This window comes from Gavia stellata, chromosome 8, assembly GCF_030936135.1.
Source record: "Gavia stellata isolate bGavSte3 chromosome 8, bGavSte3.hap2, whole genome shotgun sequence".
NCBI classification, from domain to species: domain Eukaryota; kingdom Metazoa; phylum Chordata; class Aves; order Gaviiformes; family Gaviidae; genus Gavia; species Gavia stellata.
The window spans coordinates 31422013-31443363 of record NC_082601.1 but is presented as its reverse complement, the minus strand read 5'-3'; the positions used below and the strand labels follow the sequence as shown (position 1 = coordinate 31443363).

The window sequence follows — 21351 nt, the reverse complement described above, 5'->3', positions numbered from 1 at the left end:
GAAGTCCCAAGTGACTAGTGATAGTACAAGAGGAAATGGCCTCAAGTTGTGCCAGTGGAGGTTTAGGCTGGATATTAGGAAAAAATTCTTTACTGAGAGAGTGGTGAAGCATTGGAACAGGCTGCCCAGGGAGGTGGTGGAGTCACCCTCCCTGGAGGTGTTGAAGGAACGTGTGGACGTGGCATTGTGGGACATGGTTTAGTGGGCGTGGTGGTGTTGGGTTGATGGTTGGACTTGATGGTCTTACAGGTCTTTTCCAACCTTAATGATTTTGTGATTGTGTGTGAAATGAATGTTATGTCATAAAATGTAATAAAAATCTTCCCAGTAAAATTTCCTCTTTTCAGATCTGTAGAATTGCCAGGGAAGCTTCCTTTAATTGCAACAGCTAATGCAAAACAGCAAGATAGCCCTTCTGTGTGTGAAATACCAAATTCTTATAAGTGTACCACTATTTTGTCAAAGGAAATGCATTCAGATCAAGTCAAGTTTGCGTTATCAGTGCTTTCTGGTACAAATAATAAAAAGTTAATTGAAATAGACCCGGTGGGAACAACCATTGACAAAAATATATTTTTAAAAGGTATGATGTATTTCTGTACAGGTGATGTATTTTTCAGAGCTGAGAATTAGTAATAATTCACTACTTGATGTGCGATACAGGAAGTATAGTAAGATTCCTAAACTAATAAACTAACAAAAAATAGAATGCTCACCCAAAGTGTAGGTGTTCTGACAATCACTTGTAGAATAATGTTCATTGAAATAACAGAGCTGAAAGGTAGCAAAAATAATGTGAACACAACAAAACTTTGATAAGATAACCAAATAATAGCTGAAGTAGCTATAGAAAAATAAATTTTTATTTATACCCAATTTCAAAAGTCCAACATTGATAAAATATGAAATTAGTTCTAGTTAACTAGATTATTAAGGACCAACCACAGAATGTGTGTTCAGTTAAAAAAAAAAAAAGCAGTTTGTAAATTTCCATGCTTCCAGTCCAGCCTTCAGTAATCTGTCTTATTCTGATAACTGTAGTCTATTCTTTCTTTCCCCAAGCTGCTGAATTTTTTGTCTGCAGAAAATCAATTATGCACAGAACTAACTTGCAATAGTGCCTTCCTGGCTCATGTCAAAAATACACAATCTTTAAGACAGTCTGAGGAGCTTACAAAACAATATCATGATAGTTCATTGCCATTCTGTGGAAATGTGATTGAAAGAAAGAAACATGCAGTACTTCATAAGCCAAAAAGTCAACCTAATATAAAGCATTTTGATAAAAATGTAGCTCAAATAATCTGCCTCATCATGGTATCAACAGCGGCAGCAACACCAATGACGTGAATTTGCAGGAAAGTTCAAGTGACTTGTCTCATATTATTCCTTCACCTCTTATATTTAGCAATGAAAGTAAGATAGATTTTAAGAAGCTGCTTTTTACTGACAAGATGAAGCCTGAAGAAACTGTTTATGATGCTGATATGGAGTTGACCGCAAGTGATGCAGGTGAACTACTCACAGTTACAGCAAAAGACAAACATAAATTACACCGAAATAAAAACAGTAATGCCAATTGTGATAAAATATTAGCAAATTTCAGAAAAATAAAATATTCTAAGAAGGATAAAGAGAAAATTAAAAGCAAGACTGAAGTCAGTTCAAATTTGTATGCAGAAGAAAGGCACACTAGGGCTGACAGTAGTGAAGTTTCAAAAACTACTGACTTAAAAACTCAGCTATTCCAAAGTCAGACAGAACAGCTACCTCCAGGAAATTCTGTAGGGAAACAGAGTTTGCTAAATATCAGCAAATATTATCAAGCACAAAATTGTCCAAGTAAAGCTAAAGATACTAGGAGGACATACCAGGTTAACTTAACGAGTCCAAGAAAACAGGAGACAATTAAAGAAACTTTCTCAGAAACTTCTGAAGACATGGAAAGCAAAATACAAAAAGCAGACTCAAAGTCATCTATGAACAAGATCCCACCAGAAGGTTACTGTGCTGAAATTTTACCATTCCAAGATAACACTTCTAACCTACTGCATTTACAGTGGGACTTTCTGCATACAAATGAGAAACATAACACACGGAAAATAAACAGGAAATCTTTTCAAAACCCTTCTAAAATGAACAGAGCAAAATACTGTAGAGAGGAAAATGGGCAGTATGGAGAATATATTTCAAAAAAGTCTCAAACAGAGATAGACCAACATGACAGCATGAGAAAACAAGACCAGAAGAATATTACAAAGAGAAAATACAACAAAAAAAGTAGTTACAGACAAAGTGGAGAAACTGAAAGTGACAGCATTCTTAAAACTACTCAGAAAGTAGACCAAAAGAGTAGCCATTTTTCTCCAGGCAGATTAAAACATACATTGGCAAAGGCTAGCCGGAAAACGTATGTAATACGAAAAGAAAATCTTACACAGTTCTCACTTTGTAAAAATGAAGAATTAAAAAATAAGGACGCATTGCATGTAGAGGCTGTTCGTGGAAATAAAGTAACTGAAGCTCAGCATATGCAGGTAGCTTTAGTTACCCAGAATGGTGTAGCTATGAATACACCTCAAGCTAAAGAACAAGTTGATGATGATTTTAATACATTAAAGAAAGTAGATTCCTCATCAGTGGCACATAAAGCTGCTCACATTAGTAATTCTCCTGATAATCAGATAAAGCGCAAACAGAGGTTTAGTTCTGATGTTACTGAGACCAGACCGGAAAAAAATTATTTCAGGCATATTGATCAGGGGGGACAGAATATTTTGGATGACCAGGAAGTCCATAATGAGATAGCTTCCTTTATGAGCAAGTTAAAGCCTATGGTTCAAAAATCAGAAATTTTAACATTCTTACCGGTTGAATGTTCTAAGGATATGCCATTACATGTAGATAGCATTTTCCAGGAAGGTCTTTCCAATGTGGAGCTCCCAGCTCTTGATAACCACAATGCTTCTGTGAACTTCTCTATACTGAAAAACTCTGAAGTCTGTGGGGAAAATGATCATAATAAAGCACTGGATGCTGGAAAAGCAGAACAAAAGCTGGATCATATTTCTGAAGAGACTTACAAAAAGACTCTCACACCTTGTCATGGTAAGTATATGAATGAGGAAAAAAAAAATGGCATTTTGAATTAGGTAGTGTGTGAAATAGTGGTAAGGTATTTTCTCTTAATACTATCCTAGTCCTATTGCGTGCTTAGAGTGGATAAAACAGGAGTGGAGAAAGGTAAGACTGAAAGTCACTAAAATTATTCATATTCTGTATCATATATCAGTCACAATATCTTTTTTAATTGTGGTAACTAATATCCTTGTTACTTTTCAATATATTCCAAGATGATATTTAGTTGGGCAGAGGTAAGTAGTCTACATTCTTGAGGAGCAATTGTAGTTGGAGCATGTATTCATTTTTCAAAGAATGTAATGGAATTGAGAAAGTTGAGGATAGAAAGGATACAATAGCTTGAGCTTTTATACAAGGGAAATAAGAGTGAATTACACTCCTCCCTTCATAAATGGAGACATAGCTGAACTTAAAGATTTCATTTGTATTTCTTTAGAAACATTACAATTCAACAGGAATTCTGAGATCTAAAAAAAGTTCTTTGAGCAGATTTTCTCTAGAATCTACCTATGAGCAAACTTTCATGTGACAACCTCTTTTTTAAGTAAGATGCATTAAGAAAATCAAACTTTAGAGTAGGCTGGAAGATAGGTTTAGAATCTTCTATCACACAATGAAATTACTGTAAAGGAGCTAAAGGAATGTATGACTAACACATCTGTGCTAGAGTTTAAATACGCTTTAAAATGTAGCTTTGAATTTTCGTAGCATGAGGGGTCTATTTTGTAAACACATTTATTCTCAACAAGTTCCTGTTTACTTCATTGTCTCTGAAAATGTCCCAACACCTAGACAGTTTCCCAACTCAAATTAATGGTTTGAATCCCAAACTATCAAGCAAATACTGCCTTGGCTTCATGTGAATGCTAGGACACAATGACAAAAAAAAAACCCTCCTATTTTACATGACCACAGAGTAGGAATACTGGCAGAATTAGACCATTGTGTGAGGTATTTGTCCTGGTGATTTGCAGTTGCATCATCTTATCTTTGATTCCTTCTTTGGAAGGTAGAAAAGGATCCCATAATTTTAATAGCTTTAATGATAAATTAGTAAACCCTTGTGATCAGCAGTATCAAAGACTACTGACATAAAAAGCAAGCTAATCATTTGATCTTCATCCATTTAAGCATAGTTCAAAAACGACTTCATTTTTCATTTTACATCCAAATCCGTATCTTGAATTAAAAGAAAGCAAGGAAATGCCATCCTTTCTGATGATGCCAGGTCTTCTGATCACTACCTTGAGCTGTATGTAGAAATATACCTTGAAAGTCTCCTGTAATGCAAGTCTCTATATAGTTAGATCTATATGAACATAAATATTCACACTCACAGGCATCCATCTTTCCTAAATAATGCAGACTTATAGATGTCTTAAAACTCTTACTGCTTAAAAAGAAGCTGACCTGATCTCTAACCTTAAGCTTTAGGAAAAGCTCAGAATAACGGTTTACTTTCACTTTAAAACTAGTACAAATCAAGATTGATTTGTGAGGCAGCCAAACTTGTGAGGCTTTTCATGATCGGAGAGCCCTCTCGTTTAAACCAAATGAGCATTGCTCTTCCTTAATGAACACCTTCAAAAGACAATGCTTTTTCTTTTGCCTTCATAAATCAGGAGGGACTTGCTGCAAGCACCCCAAAGTCACCTTAGTATGTCTCTAATACTTAGAAGTAAAGTTAGCAGAAATCCAATGAAGAACCTCTGACTTTATGTCTCTGCTTAACACATTTCAGAAGACTATTGATGAAATGATCAGTCTAACCCACTGAGATATTTTACTTGATCTCAGCACAGAATTCTACTACAGGGCAATAGTAATTCAGCACTATCAGCTTGACCATCAGTTAAGAGTGTGTATGCTAGACTGTACAAAGCATTCAGATGCTATAATAAGGAAAGAAGATCTTAACTTTTTTGACAGCTATGTAAATATACAGTGATAGAATTTATTAGTCTCAAGATAGGCACAACAAAAATTCATCATTTATCCCATATGTATATGAATTTCCTCTATGAGATCAATAGCATCCATTTGCTGCCACAGAGGATTAAAGGTAAAGTGTTCAAACTCAAGAAGTGAAGATAAAAGAGTTTTAAATTCAGTTGCTTTGAAAAAACTACATTCCAAATGTTCTCATCTGGATGCAGTAGATCTAAAACTTGACCTGTATCAGTGAGGAATGCACATTCTTGGAAGAACTTTTAAGGGATACAGATTAAGATTATTTATTTCATCTTGGATTGCTGTCTGCATTAAATCTTAGTGCTTTTCAGAGAGACTATGATCTATAAATGGTTTAGAGTTTTTTGAAATGTGGGCTAAATAATAATTTCGATAATTCTCCCAAGTTCTCAAAATATTTGTCTCCAAATTAAATATTGATTGTTTAGTCTGGCCTTCTGAATTGGTCTTAAAGGATTACAGAAAGCTGACACAAATACTGCTGCTTCTACCAAGGCTGGTTACTTTTTTTATGGAGTATTCCTCCTGGACACGTTCAGTGGTTCAAAATACAAGGCATTGTAAATAGTTCGGTACTATACAGTTTCGAAGCTAAGGACTCTCACTTTGTCACCTTGCTATGCTCCTTTTATGCACATAGGCCCAAAGAGCAGGCATAAAGTTGGAAAATGCAGTACTAGAGAACTCTTACACAGGTTGAATCTTCAGAGTAATCATGTATGCCCCCCCCCCCGCATTCAAAGCCATGAGCTGTGTACAGTTTTACTTTTTTAAATGCAGTAATTCTTGGGAGTCTTAAGAAGCTAGCTGCTAGCTGCAAATTACAGTGCTTACCGGGCTTTCTTAAAATGTACCAAGGGCCATGGCAGACCTCAAACATCTCCAAATTTGGGTAGGTTGAAAGATGCTGTAGTGGCATTTTCTTTGATCATCTATCCCATTTTTTGTTGAGCATCTTTAGAGTAGGAGCAGTAACCAAAGTACCTGAATTAATTAAAAATAATTATGAATTGAAAGGTTACTTAATGATTCAGAAAACATTTAAAATGAGGCATATAAACTACTGTATTCACAGGGAGAAAAGCTTTGCAAGACTTGACAAATACTAGTATAGGATCTCACACTTCCTTACCAAAATCCCCCAAAACTTTAGAAGAAAACTCAGCAGCACCATCTAGACGAGGAAGAGCCACTATTTGCTACAAAGAACCCAATCTAAACTGGTAGGTACATGTAAATTAGGGCTTTTGTTTGTTTTTTTGAGTACATAACTATCCCCAGTAAAGATTTGCTATTAAAACTCTGAAATAAACAGTTGAACTAGCTCTTTCACAAATCTCTATTGCAAAGATACTTCAGTGTTGATATAAAACATTTCCTGTTAGCGTGGCAGGATTTCCAAGTGCCAAAGTAAGACACCAACAGTATTCAAGTCTCAAAATTTAAATATAGCATATAATATAACTTTTTATACTAGTAGTGAATAATGGTGAATTCTTAATGTTTATCATTATATAAACCCTTTTAGAGGTGGACAATTGTAAATGTTAAACTTGAATGTATACTTATAATATATATATTATACATTATATATATAAAATAATGTCCTTGTAATATTGTCAAGTGGCAAGATAATTTATGCACTAAATAATAATTTGTGCACTATTGTATAATTCAGTCATTTTGCTTTAACTAGCTGTATCTAATATAAGAAATTATTTGAGTTTAAGATATATTAATTTGATAATAAGTTATTTACCTCTCAGTGTTCTTAGCAAATTTAGTGGCACAGGATTTCCAAGATTGTTAAAAGACAAGACATAAATTGTGTAATAACTATTGAAATTTAAAAGAGGATTTTAAAGCCAAACTTCCATTAAGAAAATTAATATATTTGCACTTACATGAATAGATCTAAATCCCAATGGACCTTTAAGTTGATTACTTCTCAGAATATTCTGAGAGTTTTTTGCCACAAAGTTGGTTGGGGTTTTTTGTTTGGTTTGGTTGGGGTTTTTTAAGTATAACATTGATGAAAAATTACGCTGTGTTGTTTGTGCATTAGTAGAATGCATATTCATGAGGTAAAGACAGTGTCAAGATTTCCCTGTAATAGTGTTGAGAGTGAAAGGATTATAGCAACTTACTTTATGACAAAGGTGTAAAAGGAATATGTCTTCCTTTTCTGGCAAAACTGTGGAAGGAGAAGAAAATAAATCCACAAACTGAAAAAGTGAGCACAATATTCTCATACACCCTCAAAATATTTTTGTTTACCTCTTTAAGTAAGCAAACAATTGAACCAATGAGACTGAGGACAAATAGGAGCTAAAAGTAATGTAGGAAGTGTCTTTTCACTTTACACTGGCTTTTCAGAAGTATTTATGCCAGATAGCTTATAAAAGAAATGCAGAGGGTTTAGAGTTACATTTTTCTTTTACTAATTGAATTGGATGCTAAAATGCTGTAATACTATAATATTGACACATTCTCCTCTTTTACTCCACAATGATAAGGTTCTGTATTTCTGGAGAGAAACAGTAACTAATAACAGAAAAAAATGTGGATGTCACTCAGGATTTTAGATTACTGTCTCCTATTTATATTTTATTGTCAAGTATGCAGTCCTGAATGGATGCTGTTAAGCTTTGGGTTTAAATTATTTCTGAGTTTTCTCTTGTAGGAATAAGTTATGATTACTCACATATTGATATAATACAGGCCACATAGAAAGACTACTATTTTTAGCATTATTTTGAAAACCAGTAGTTATCTATGCCTTACTATTTCAGACATATTTATTTTCCATAAATTTAATTTCTTTAGTGTATCAAGATTTCACTGAGAGTATTTAACATTTGGAATTGTTATTATAATTACATAATTATTGTAATTATCATTACATAGGTGCTTGGTGATATTCATACATGATGTCTTTTATTTCTTTTGTTTACAGCAAATTAAGGCGTGGGGATCGGTTTACAGATACACAATTTCTGGATTGCCCAGTCTATAAAGTAAAAAATAAAAGAAGTTTTAAAAGTAAATCAAAATTTATTTGAAGAAGACAAGAGAATTGCCTTTACAAACAATACTTCTAAAATGGGTACAATTTTTAATATATATATATATATGTTTAGCGGTATAGACTGCTTATTGTTCTTTGATTAGTAAAGATCTTCCAAAGTGGAATTTCCTGGAAAGGAGCCCCTATAAAAAGGACACAGAATACTTTACTGAGGAAGGCAAATACAGGTTAGGCTCCAATCTTGTGTTTTGCATTTCTGGTCAGTAATTTATAATCTGTTCAAAGGGTTTGCAGCACTTCTTAATTTGTTAGAAAAGTGTGCATTTTGATGAGAATTGAAAATAAATCACCTTTGGGAATTTTATTGTGAGTTTTTCATATTTACCATGAGTAGAACCATTTCTCAGTGCTGGCTGGAACAGACACAAGCATCCCAAATTTTGATAAAACTACTGAAGTAGATGGAGACAGTCCCTTTTTTTAGATAGTTGACTTTTGGATTTGAGAGAATCATACTGAAATTTGGTTGAGGAAGTCTCATTTTGAGGAACAGTAGAGAGAAGTCTAGTGTCCAGGGTATGTGCCAAAGGCAGCCAGAAAGAAAATAGCACTGCAATAGAAATTCAGTGGTAAATAGGATCCAGACAAAGCAACACCTTAAGTTTCCAACTGAGAGAGTGCTAGTATGACGACTAAACCGCATCATACCATTCAGCTATCAGGTTTTCGTACTGCTTCCCCTCTGGATTCTCATGAATCACTTCTGCATTCCATAATGCACTGTCAGCTGACAAACAGTTTTCTGGCATTATCTGAATCGTAGAAGCTGCCAGCTGCAGGCTATAGCTCACAGCCCACACAGCTTTTACAGATTACATCAAATAAGGTTCATGTTCATTTTGCAACCAAGATAGCCATAGCTCATTTTTAATGAGATACAAAGAAGTTAACTTTCTGGTTATAGAAGGTGGTTCTTCACAGTATGCAGTTATGTTGAGGAATTCCTTAGTACAGGAGTAGATGTTATTAGTTTACATGGGCTTAAAAATTGATTGGCCAAATTAATGGAAGAAAAATCTATGAGGAATTATCAGAAATGCCATTTCTGGCACAGGATGTCCTTGAATTGCAAATTGTTGAAAGCTGGAAGAGTTTTCTGGAGAAGCCTTACTATGCATTTGACCAATTTTTTTACTCCTTGCAAGGGCATTCACTTTTGAAACTTTCAGAGACCAGTTCTTTGGTTAGCTAGACCTTTGGTCTGATACAGTACACCTCTTGAAAAGAGGTGTAACTGATACTCTTAAATTTATAATATATTCTTAAAAATACCAAACCAACTCTACTCTTTGTACTTCGTTGTAGCTTCCTTTCTAACCTGGGAAGTTGATGGAGAAAATAGTCCTGGAAACTGTTTCCATACATGTTAAAGACAAGAAGGTGATGAGTAGTGAGCATTGATATATAATGGTGAAATCATGCTTTATTAACCTGATAGCCTTCTACAATGATATAAGTAGCTTGGTGGGTGAGGGGAGAGCAGTAGATGTTGTTTGTCTCTGCTTTAGTAAGGCTTTTGACATTCTCTCTGATAACATCCCACAGACAAGCTGACAAAGTATGTGTTAGTTAAGTGCACAGTGAGGTGGGTTGAAAACTGGCTGAACTGCCAGTCCCAGAGGGTTGTGATCAGTGGCATACAGTCCAGTTGGAGGCAAACACTAGAGCTCCCTGCGGTTTCACATTGGTGCCAGTGCTGTTTAACATCTTCATTAACAACCTGTTATGATGGGACAGAGTGCAGACTACAAAAATTTGCAGTTGATAAGAAACTGGGAGGAGTGGCTGAAACTGGATGGTTATGCTGCCATTCAGAGGGACCTGGACAGGCTGGAGAAATGGGCCAAGAGGAATCTCATGAAGTTCAACAAGGGGAACCTACATCCTTCTCCTGTGAGTTTCCAGAATTTCAGCTCCATATTTTGACAGGAAAATGAGTTGTACATATCAAAATTTACTCCTGGATATAGCTGTCAGATGTGTCCATTCTACATGTAAGTCTTGAACCGTAAACAGTAAGAGGCATAAAAGCATTATTAACAAATATTTAAGTAATACCACAATTGTTTTCTGTTGTGGTTTTTTTTTTTTTATGATGGTCTGTAGCCTCAAGGCAGCTTACCCAAGATCCTGTAGAACATTCTGTATATGAATTTGGAGTTAAATATGCGGTTAGTGAGGTAGTGTACATAGGGGACCTTTATACCCTGAACAGAGAGCTTGTCTAGCTGTGGTTACCAGTTCCAGAGACCATGCAAAGATTGTGAATGTACAGCAATAAGGACAGCCAGATGTTTTCATACAAAACCTCACCAGAAAAAAAAGTACTCCATCACTATGAAAATTCTTCCAATATGAAACTTAACTTATCACCCAGGCAATGGGATCTGTATTGCAAAACAGAGCTGTTAAAATTACTATCTGAGAAGTTTCAGCAAACAGACTTTTTCTTTCTGAAACATGCTGTGTATGTCACTACATCAGCAAGACCATTATGAAGAGGTGTAGAAATGGTTGGGAAGATAGATTCTATACTGATTCAATGTTATTTAAAAAATAATTACACATAGAATATTTTTATACGTTCTTTCTTGTATTTTTTACCAAGTTTGTAAATAATTGGGTTTTTTAAATTGAAATGTTCTTGCTAGCTTTCACTGTTTATCAACATCACCAGCTGTGTCATTAGCAATCCAAAAGAACTATCTGTTACAACTTGTGTTCCCTGTGCTGTCACTGCAGCAGCAAATGTGGTGGTTTTTTAAATGGTGGTTTCTCTCTAGCTAGAAACAGAAGCACATGCTTAATTTTCTCAGAAAAAAAATTAATTTTTTTGGAGATGGTCTTAGTTATTTTTTCAGTGAAGGTCCTGTTGTTCCACACAGCCTCAGGTGTTACCAGCTAGACCATTACGGTGTTCCAAATAAAAGCATGTAATTTTCAATAAAAATATAAAGCCTAGGGCTTTATGCCTTAGTTTCTTCTATTCCTTTTAGTATAGATATCTTTCAAAGTAACAAAGGATAAAGAAAATGACCTGAAGATGCGTAGAAGTTATTTTAAGTAACTCTGAAATTGTTGCTACTGTCCTTCTTTCCTTGTTTTCTCCATCCTTACTGTTTTTGTTGCTCAAATTGATGTTCTATACACAGAGAAAATTTACTTTGTTATTTTTTAGGATGCAGTTCTTTTAATTGTTCTGCAAAATGGTCGCTTACTTTAGGTACTGCATAAATAATGTTACATTGCCTGTTGAATCTTCACTAAATGCGCTTCTTTTACCAGATCAGTTGATATATTAGAAGCTCTTGCCAGGAAAAAGATGTAAAAACAGCTCATGATATTCCAGACAAAAATTAACGTGTAGCTGTCACGGGGATTAAGATTAGTTTGCTGAGGATAAGGTAATTTGAGCTTCTTTCTATAGCTTCAAAGTTGCTTTTTCTCATGTTTATTCAATTTTTTTTTTTTTACATTTAATATTTTAGTTTACCACTAATAAAGATTTTGTTTGTTTTAAAATTTGTAGGAAAATCAATTCTGTATATTTACATTAAACAGGAAGAAGAAAATATTTATGACTCTGTAAATCCTTGCTTGCACAAGCAGCCTTTACAAATGCTTATAATACCTGGAGGTTACTGCCGATTATTTTGTCAGTGCAAATTTATGCAAAATTCCCATTGGGCTCATAATCACCATATTGCTGGATTTTATCACAATTTAAAATTATCTTTGGAGATTTTATTGTTAGAAGGTAAGAGCAGTTCACGTTGCTAATGTTGCCACTTTGCTCTGGAGGAACATATGTGCCCTTTGAGAAAGTGTGAGGTATGTCTTAGTGTTCGAATATACCTTAAATGGACCCCGTAAATGAATTGTGTGGTTCGCTCTAAATGTTAAGAACAAGTGACTTGTAGCTTTTTGGGGCACCGGAGCGCAGCTTCTGGCGGCGGGGCGCGGGTGCCCCCGCGAGCTCCCCTGCTCTCCCCGCCCGCGGCTGCTGTGTCCGTCCCGCTGCGGCGCGGCCCCGCCCCCGCCTCCCAGGGATTCTCCAGCTGCGGCTGCTGCAGCTGCCCGGAATATCCTGCCGCTGTTGATTCCGGCTCTGGGGTACAATGTCTCTGCAAGGGGCGGCGGGGGCTGAGGAGCTGATTTTCTATGTGAATGGGAGGAAGGTAAGTGTTGCCCGCAAAGAGTGTGGAGAGAGGGGGGCTGCTGTTCCAGAAGTAACCCCGAAGGGTGTGGGCACAGTTTTGGTTTCCTCAGACTTCTTCCTTATGAAAGTATAACCGAATTCTCACACGAGCCTCCAGAAGTATTCCTTCCCATCTCCTCCTTGCTGGGTGAGAAGCGAATCAGCCTTCTCCAAGTATTACTTTAGCTATCTAACACTCTTCTGTGTACAGCAAGTTCTGTTAGAAGGGGAGAAGCACCAGAGGAGGACAAAGGTGATTACAACATCCTGTTTTAGCTAACTCTGCTGCGTTTGGGGGGAAAAAAATGTGTCAAAGTGAAATGGACTTTCAGCTCGGTATCAAATTTGGCTGGTGAGCAAGCTAGTTTTTCATTTGTACGTGCCTGGCTTCTCATCTTTGATGGTATCAGAGAAGAGGCATCGGATGGTATCAGATTTTCAGAGGCACAACAGAAAGTCAGCAAGGCTTATGTGCCAAAATACGGACTGTTAGCTAACACAAAGATAATATTGCAAGAACAAAATTAAACTGGTTGTTGATTCAGTGCAACTGGAAGGAACTAGCTGATTCTAAGCAACGGAATAAGAAATCCTGTAATCGATCAAGGATGTAGGCATTTCTGTTGCTCTCTGTTGTTAGTCTATTGCAGCAAGTGAAAGGTTATATAAATAAAGCTAGAAGAAAAGTGGTTCCAGCTGATAGCCTTACAGGCTTCCTCTGGTGTTCATTCCAGTAGGTTAAAGTGCCAGGGAGACTCTAAAATCTGCAAATCATTAATTCTTTATGCTAATTGTAGCAAAGTTCTGCTGCATTTTTATTTCTAGTGTGGCTGAAGGGAAATTCCCTCAGTATGACCTTTCACTGAGTAGCAGTTACTTTTAGTAGTTGCAAGGTGCCCTGGCCCTTCTTGCCTGGAAACATATCTGTCTGAGAAGGAATTTCCAGAAGGAGCTCAAATTTTCCTGTGATCTTTGGCAATTAGTTTAGTTCTATGAGAGGGAACCAGAGAAGGATTCTCTTCTGGCTTTGTGGGAATGTAGTCTGAATTTTGAAAAGCCTTGGTTTCTTCGTTAAACCTTGTTTTTCATTTCTTAATGCAGATAATAGAGAAAAATGCTGATCCTGAACAAATGCTGTTGTCTTATCTGCGAAAGAGACGTATCCTTTTCTTGTCTGTTCCCTTAAGTCACTCATTTGAAAGCCTTATTTCAGAAAAATTCTCATAATTGATAATTAAAAGGTGATTTACCAGGTTAAGAAAGTTGTGACTCCCTTAAGATAAAACAACTTTATTAAATAGTGTGTCTTTCTTAAGTCAAATACTCTTCAGTGAGCTGCTGTATTGTTAGCCTAGTTTCCTAAACAAAGTTATGCCATCACACATGATGTGTATATGTGTATCTGTGTTCCTCCCCTCTCCCCCCATAAAGAAACCTAAGAACCTTTTAGCCAGTATACATAAAGTTTGACAGAATAGGAGTCTCCAAGTTTTGTAAAAGTCTCTCTCCCAGGAAATGGGAGATCTCGTGATGAGACCCAGAGTCTGCTGGAATTTTGAGGTAATCTATTTTTTCTTATGATAAGAACTCCAAACAGATTTCTAAACTCAAAAACCAGGTTTAATAGTAAGTAAATATGAAGAAGTATGTTTTTAAAACAGAAAAAAATTGAATTAGTTAGACAAGACAGAACAGAAGTTGGGAGAGCTAGAGCTCTCACCCTGTCAGTTTTGTCTTTGCAGACAAAGTTCTTTCCTCCTGTCTTGGTTTCAGTCCACAGCTCAGTGGCTTTCTGGGTTGCTACAAATCGTGCAGCACTTGCTCTGATCTTTTCCTATCTTTCTCTTCACCATTTCAGAGGCCTGACTGTGTCTGCTCTCAACTGTTCTTAGGAGTTTTCCAAAATCTGCTGCGCCACAAGCTTATTCCAAGTGTTCATGAAGCTGTTGCGTAATATTCTGAACACATGTGTAGGGACTTACAGCCAGGAGCAGGGAGCAAATGTGGGGAAGAGCTGAATCTCTCTTTTTTGCAGCTTCCTAGACTGTCTCGTGAAACATACCCTGACAGGGCAAGTGATGTACCGTATACTATAGAATTCACACAGGAGAGACTTTTTATATTTGCCTAAAAAGAAAAACTTAAGTCAAAACACGTTTGTTACTGGTCAGTCATAAGAAGGAGTCTGGAGCAGAATAGGTTGCTGTAGTTATGGTGCTTATGAAATTATTCTTCAGTAATTTGAACAACTTTGGACTCCATCGGACTATAAAAAGTAGAATCATAGAATCATTTAGGTTGGAAAAGACTGTTGAGATCATCGGGTCCAACCATTAACCTAACGCTACCAAGTTCGCCACTAAACCATGTCCCTAAGTGCCCCATCTACATGTCTTTTAAATACCTCCAGGGATGGTGACTCAACCACTTCCCTGGGCAGCCTGTTCCAATGCTTGATAACCCTTTCGGTGAAGAAGTTTTTCGTAATATTCAATCTAAACTTCCCCTGGTGCAACTTGAGGCCATTTTCTCTTGTCCTATCACTAGTTACTTGGCAGAAGAGACAGACACCCACCAAGTAGCTCAGTACCAGCCCTATCACAAGAGTTCTACTTCATCGGTTAAAGCCCATTGGTGAGTGAGATAATGTAATTCTGCACTTCTTCTGACACCTTGAAAAATCATTTAACCTTTCTTTATCATTGTACCCTGCTTATAAAATAAGGATAAGATTAACTTATTTTCAGGAGCTAGTTGGTTTCACCATACAGTTTAAATGTCAAATTGTAGAATTCCTGCCCTCTGTTGCTTAGGTCTGTATGATGGTGTGCCATGTCCCGAGATGTGCCTGCCTGTCTGTGTCTGAGACCACTTTGTTAGCCAGATAGAGGAACTGATCCTTTTCACAGCAAGCCTCCACACATAGTTGAGTTAACATAGCTAGGGGGACAGCTAACTTTGGTAAAGAGACAAAAATTAATGTCAGGGAACAAAAATATAGGACAGGAGTATCTTATGCTGATGTTGCCAAACTCTTTATAATGTGAAATGATTGCCTGAGTGAGCGTGAGGAACTTTAGCATCTTCTAGTAATGTGTTTTATAATTGCAAGGTACAGTATAATACCTCTGTAAGCATCCTGTCATCTTTTTTTTTGAGACTAAATGCCATAGGAATTGGCATATCAGATCACTGTTAGTAACTGGAAGGCCCACTGTAAATTAACAAATAAATAGAAGTGCAAGAAGGGAAGAAACTGTATCTTAAAACATATTTGCTTTATCTGACAGGTTAGGATGACTGTGAAAGGACTCAGTAAAACACTTTACAGTGGAAAAACTTGTAGACCTTAATTAGATAAGACCTTAAAGCAATACATGCATCTCAAAGCTTTACTGCAAGTGAGGAGCGCTAACCCACACATTGACAAACACTTTTTTCTTTTGACAATGTGGTGTGAAAAGAAGGTGGCCTGTTTCCCCTCTATCATTCCTGGTCCCTGGTAGACAGTTGGAGCAGGTAATGTTGGGAAGAGGAAGGACAGAAGAGGAGGAAGAAATGGGGAGTAAGGCATCTTCCTTCTGGTGGCTGTAGAACATTAAATTAGCTGTTTGTCGATTCACAGCTTCAGATTGGCCGCTGTTCCAGATTCACAGAAACAAGCACTTCTCTCATAAGTGTGATCTTTCAGATGAGATGCAAGGTTAATAGCCTGATTATAAATGGACCTTCTAAGAAAAACTGGGATAGTGGTTTTAGTGTTTTGCTGGAACGTCACATATATAGCTTTTTTGCCCATTACATGTTTTTTCCTTTGATATTTTCACTTGGAAAACTATTTTTCACTTACTCTTTCTGTCCCAACTTACTCCTCTTTCACAAGAAGTCAGAGTCAAGTTTTCTGTTCTCTGGGGAATCAGATTTTGGTCATGTCATTCCTTAGCTTCAATCTTACTGTCACTGAAAATTTTAATCCAACGTAGAAAGGAGTCTGATACATATGCTATCATACCAAATCAATTCTATGTTCCTTAGCAGTTCAGGAAGAAAGGTGTCCTCAAGCTTTTGAGCAGAATAAAGACCAAAATGAAACCTGATAATTTTTTTCCTTAATGGCAGCATTTTCAGTCCGTCTTACAGGAACTAAGTATGGCTGTGGAGGAGGTGGCTGTGGTGCCTGCACAGTGATGATATCAACTTACGAACCAGCTTCAAAGAAGATACAGTATCCTTAGCAGAAAATTTTGAAAATGACACAATTTTATGACTGCAGATACCATTTCCAGATATGAAACTGTAAAAACAAAGTTGTAAAATCTGTACTTAATAGTGAAAGAATCCAAAGGAAGCATCACTTTAATACAAAAGAGAATGCTGTAAAAAATACTGTTCATTCAGCTGTGTTGTAAATTTGCTGAAATATCGTGCTCAAATGCTGAATTTGCTCATATATGCTGACAGCTTCTGCAAGGAGTTTTCTTTTTAGGAGGCATACATTTAACACCCTTTGTATTGACCACTGGAATGTGGCTTCTACCTGCAGCTCTGTCATATGACTGATGAGAAGATAGGGTAGGCAGAAGTTTGAGTCTTGCCAGCACTTTAATGCTGAACTCTCTCCCTACACCCCACCCACAAAAAGAAGGACTTTGAAACTCAAAACCAGAGTTTCATTAAACTAAAAACTGGAATAAATTACTTTTAAATTGAGAAAACTCCAGTCAAATTATTAAACGGTAACATTTCATTATCAATTGAATATTTTTTAGGTGGGGAAAAAGTAAAAAAGTTCCAGTTGTTCCTTCGACAATTACATTACATTGGAATGCAATGCAAGTGAAAATTGTTGAAGTTATTATGAGTTGAAATTAAAACAGTCAGAATGACACTTGAAAAGAAACATTTAAACTATACTAAACCAAAACATTTTATTGCTAATGATTAAAAGCTTTGAAAAATTTTCATTTTGGTATGTTGTTGCTATTTAGAATGATTATTTATTTTACATCAGAATTTCCTTTGGGTCAGAAATTTGATTACGAATTTTCAGCAGTTATTCTTTGCTTCCCGCAAATGACTACACCAACGCTCCCTTCCCCATCTTCCTCCTCCAAAACACACTTGACAGGTTGCTTGTGGGCAAGAGAGACAATAGGGCAATTAGAAAAGACTAAAGTATTAAGGAAGGTATAAATTCGACAGAACTGTCCTCATAGGTACAGTTTTTATACTGGGGACAAGACACACAGCTAGTAAGTGGTCCCTTCTATAAATCTTATTCTATTCTCATTCCAAATGATAATAATGAATGCTTTGTAAGTATAAACTGGGTCTTGATTGACCGCAAAATAATGCTAACTCATCTTTATTATCATAAGATAATATTTATGTTCTTTATTCTCCTTTATGTTCCAAAGACATTATTCAGCAAATGCATGTTTGCTTCCCATTTGCTCCTTGTACGGTGCGGCAGTCACCACAGTGGAAGGTGTTGGAAGTACCAAAACCAGGGTTCATCCAGTTCAGGTGAGAGTACAGTATCACTGTGAAAGAGGATTACTGATTTCTTCCTTTGTATGGGCTCGCTTGAGTTGGCAGTGCTTTTAGGGCATGGGAATTTCACACGATGATTATTCTCCTTGCTAAAAGATAACAGAAGTCAACACAAGTTTCTGCTGGTTGGTTGATCAAGGCTGATGAGATAGGACTCATGATAGATCTTGCTTTAATACCAACAGCCTGATGAAATAGTTGGTATGTAAGAATTGTTGGAGTGGGTCAGGCTTGTGCTCTATTTGGGATAACGGCTCATCTTGGACAATGTCCTTTTAGCTGATGTTTTAGTATGAATGCAAAAAAGACAGAAGTCCACTGAAGGTTAATTAGCTTCCTTAGTAAGATGTGCCTGAGCATCACACCCAGAATAATTATTCTCATTCGAGATTGCTTAAATTGTTTTACTTTAAAAGTCCGATACACTATGAAGACAACATTTAGTATGGCATCTATCATTTAAGAGAGAGCTCATCAGAATGGTGATGTACACTGGAAGGAGTGCTATTTGTAGTGTTTAATTTCAGGAAAGGCTTGCCAAGTGCCATGGCTCCCAGTGTGGTTTCTGCAGCCCTGGAATGGTGATGTCCATATACACTTTGCTAAGAAACCACCCAGAACCAACTTCAGAGCAGATGATTGCAGCTCTGGCTGGTAAATATTGCCACTTTTTAATTTGTAGGTATGTCCTTGAACCATTTTCTTCAGATACGTTGTGTATGTGAGTGCATGTCTGTATGAGTACACATGCATGCATGTATGTATGTACTCTATACAAATTGTGCTTCCCAGCAGAGTTGGTACTGGATACAGACCTTGTATTGCCTGTTATTCTTTTCTCCTGGAAAGTGAAGTGTGGAGCTGTGGATTGTTTCAGGGACAGGTGTTCAAAACATCCCCATATGTGTCTTTTGAAGTGCTTTAAATCAGACGTGCAAAAATGATGGCATATCGGAGAAGTAGCTGCATCTGAAGGTCTCTGAGATCCCATTACGTCTGGAGTTGAGGCTGTCATAGGCATCAAAGGAGTCGCCTTTGTGGTAGGAATAAAACAGTCAAATAAGGTAGACAGATGCAGACCATCTTTGCTTAGGGAAAGTGTGAGCATTTATTGCAGGTAAAATAGTCTTCTGTCATCTGTTGTGCTCTAGAGTCACAGTGGAGCCAAAGGCATTTCCTGTTACTATGAGGTGAACTTAGATGGAGGTGTAATGCTAGCCTTCTTCACTGTTAAGTATAAGTCAGGGGGAAGGAGAAAAACATTTTGAGTGGGTGAAGAATATTGTACGATCTCTTATTCTCCTGCATACTAAGCTGTAGTCAGCATTCCCTCTAGTGCAGCTCTCAAGTATTTCATACTCCCCTTAAAACAATAGCCTTTTTCCTCAGGAGCTGCAGGGTCCTAAGTCTTGTGACATCGATCTTTTTTTCTCTTGGAGAGCTAACACTTCTCTTTAAGCTTCAAAAACGCAAACCTCATATGAAGACATGACATTTTAAAGCCACATGCTTTAGAACAAAGCTTTTTCTTACTGATTTTCTTTTTTCAGGGAACTTGTGCCGCTGTACTGGATATAGGCCGATCCTAGATGCCTGTAAAACCTTCTGTAAGGTAAGCAGTAGGGATGATAGGAATACTAGATTGTGCCCATTAGTGTATATATGTATACAAACCATCAAGATTTTCATTAAGATTATCTCTTTCCTTTGTTAAGAGATGGAAGGTGTATAGTGGCCTAACCCATTACAAAAATTGATCAACACAAATGAACTTGGTGTCTAGCCTGGATTATGAATAGTAATCTGAAGTAACTCCATGGTTTTTACTGTGGGTCAGTACTGGCATAAATAAAAGCAGAATTTGGATTGATGTTCTTAGTAATTTATCATGTAATGCAACATGTCAGAAACCTACAGTGAAAGAAATGGGAGATGAACAGTGGATAAAAGAAATAAAGTAGACCATCTATGCGTGCTCTCACAAGCTCAACTGAATTTCACATAGTAAGAATGATTCCGTATTAAGGACTTCAACATCCAATGATTTTAAGTTATTTTTGAATATCACTTCTTTAACACATAGTCCTTCCAATTTAGCTTATTTTTAAACTTAATCTAGAACCGTATTGAAATATAAAGAGACACTCTTATTAGCTAAAGCAGGCTTTAACACATTGCCATTCTGGGCAATATTTCACTAATGGAATATTCTGACTTTAGGAATCCGTTTGTTGTCAAAGGAAAGCAAATGGAAACTGTTGCTTGGATGAGGAAGATGATTTGTTTGACAAGAAAGAGAAGGTAGGGTTTTAAGTATTTTACCTATCTATTTAGATATAAAAATTAGAGAAAGAATATTGCATGGCTTTTTTCTTGTAATTAAAGTAAATGCAGTGTACTCTGCCATTTTAGTCCTCCACCTTATTCACCTTACATAGTATCATTTGTAAAATAAGATATTTTATTATTCCTCACAAGAAATTTGGAGATATTTCTAAAAATTAAGGATTGTTTGTGTATATTTGTATGAGGAGGCCATAATGTGGCAGATAGTTGGTATAAGGTAGTTTGGATCTCCAGAGCTGAGATTTGAGCAGTTCTTCAAGTTCAGGAACATTAATAGTCTCAGCTCTACTCATACAGTGTTCATCATACTGTGCAAGGAATCAGGGCATATGTGGAACTGTCTTAAATCAATGATTAGCAATGATCTGAATATAGGCACTGATCTCTTAGGAATCTAACTGCTGGCTTGAGTCTGAAGAACTGATACACTTTTAAAAATCAGAGTCATGATTGTAATTTTATATGAAACCTCTTATCCATACGACTTTGTTCTCAATTTTCTTTCAATAATATCTGATCTACTTCTTTGCTTTTTGAGTACTGTAGGTTGGCATGAGACCAGCTACTTTCTTATAGTAGGACTACAGGAAGACTGTAGTTAGTCCTTCAGTTGCTTGCCTCTACACTGTCATTTGTATTAGCAGTGAATTTTGAGAAACTGTTATGAACACTTCCTTCACCTCGACAGCTCCAAATGATGCATGGTAATTTAGGACCAAATCCAAATGATATTGGAATTACTAATTTACTACTGACTTCAGTGGGACCCTCATGGTTTGTTTTTGGTTTTGGTTTTTTTTAATGGATTTAATGATGAGAGAAAATTCTTGGTATTTGCCTGTTTTCTCTCTTTTTAAGGTTTCTACCAGACTATTTTCAACAGATGAATTCCAGCCCTTAGATCCCACACAGGAGCTTATATTTCCTCCAGAACTAATGGTAATTTTTGCTGCTTATAGATTATTCTTAGGCTCTGTCTTCTCCTTAGTAGTCCATAGTTCAGAACTCATTCTGAAGTCCTCCTTAGCAGTAATTCATCAGAAGAAATGTCATA

General features: G+C 36.6%; 1 protein-coding gene across 1 annotated transcript in view; it reads left to right on the top strand.

Annotated features, from left to right (window-relative positions):
- Window positions 1-12318: 12318 nt before the first annotated feature.
- Window positions 12319-21351, top strand: part of LOC104251139 (aldehyde oxidase) — a 44272-nt gene continuing 35239 nt past the window's right edge. The window contains exons 1-8 of the mRNA XM_009812887.2: window positions 12319-12378; window positions 13500-13557; window positions 16527-16623; window positions 17816-17924; window positions 18479-18605; window positions 19502-19563; window positions 20172-20252; window positions 21156-21236. Coding sequence (XP_009811189.2) covers window positions 12319-12378; window positions 13500-13557; window positions 16527-16623; window positions 17816-17924; window positions 18479-18605; window positions 19502-19563; window positions 20172-20252; window positions 21156-21236 — 675 coding nt within the window. The remainder of the gene's footprint in view (window positions 12379-13499; window positions 13558-16526; window positions 16624-17815; window positions 17925-18478; window positions 18606-19501; window positions 19564-20171; window positions 20253-21155; window positions 21237-21351) is intronic.